Below are 1152 nucleotides of genomic sequence, written 5' to 3' on the forward strand. Positions count from 1 at the left end.
TCATAGTGTGAATCAATCGAAAATCTGAGACATACCACAAAAATCAGTGGCTTATCGAAGAGATATTGCATAATGTCATATAGAGATTTTAAGAGGATAAAAAGAGAAGAAAAATATCACCAGTCGTCCGAATTCTAGGGAAAATTTATTGCATATTTCACTTACACGAAAAAATTAAAACATTTAATCTACATTGCGCTATAAGCAAATGTAACTGCTCTCTTTCCCGGATATTTTTTCAAAGGGTAGACTTGTTGCATTCGCCAAAGGTGAAAATGATTTGCATCCGTTTACACCTTCAACCATGAAATAGCAGCATATTCACGGTTGACTTTTAAATCAGATCGTTGTGGTTTCACCTTCGCTTTTTTTATTATCATTATCTTCATCTCTCCGTACGCCAGAGAAGTTTTGGACTAAAGCATTCCCTCCTTGGTTCGCCTTACCCTGTAGGTACTGCTCCTCTGACGATGTTGCTGCCACTGATGGTCCGGCAGAAGGGCATCGACGCCAAGGGCATCGGGCTGCTTTGGACAGTTATGCCCATCGTAGGGCTCATTACCAACAGCATCTCGGGCACACTGGCCGACTACCTGAAGGCCCACAGAACTGTTTTCATCACCAGCCTCACTTTCCTGACGGTGGGACTGACGACCATGTACTGGCTACCCCCCGTGCCTTCCTACGACGGGGCGGAGGCGTCCCTCGGCCACCCCGCCGTCAACAACCTCACGTCGTCCGCTCTGGCTGAGCTCAACTTGGGCGTCCTCGACGACGGGAGGAGCAATGAGACGCAGCTCTCCTTGGAGGAAATCCTCGAGAGCGACTCGCTGTTCCTGGTGGACCCCGAGATGGTGGTCGAGGAGGGCCACGCGTTGCCGCCGGACCCCAAGACGGCGACGAAGGAGGGAACCGTCCATGACACATCTTCGCTCAGCTCTACCATCTCCATGCTCATGCAGTTCCCTCAGTTCTGGCTCGTGTTCTTCGCCCTCATGGTCGAGCAGATGGGCCTCACCACCTGCGTCATGATCTCCGACGCTGTTTGCTTCCAGATCCTCGGTAATTCATCTTTAATTCGGTTATGTCAATAAAATACATATATTTTTTCACATAAAGATATTCATACAGAGTAACAGGATAGAAAAAAAT

General features: G+C 48.1%; 1 protein-coding gene across 1 annotated transcript in view; it reads left to right on the plus strand.

Annotated features, from left to right (window-relative positions):
• The window catches only part of LOC119590680 (major facilitator superfamily domain-containing protein 6-like), a gene marked incomplete in the record, with an annotated part of 4985 nt that overhangs the window by 744 nt on the left and 3089 nt on the right, over positions 1 to 1152 (plus strand). The window contains 1 exon segment of the mRNA XM_037939365.1: positions 454 to 1062. Coding sequence (XP_037795293.1) covers positions 454 to 1062 — 609 coding nt within the window.

Source organism: Penaeus monodon, chromosome 27 (assembly GCF_015228065.2).
Source record: "Penaeus monodon isolate SGIC_2016 chromosome 27, NSTDA_Pmon_1, whole genome shotgun sequence".
Classification (NCBI taxonomy): Eukaryota; Metazoa; Arthropoda; class Malacostraca; order Decapoda; family Penaeidae; genus Penaeus; species Penaeus monodon.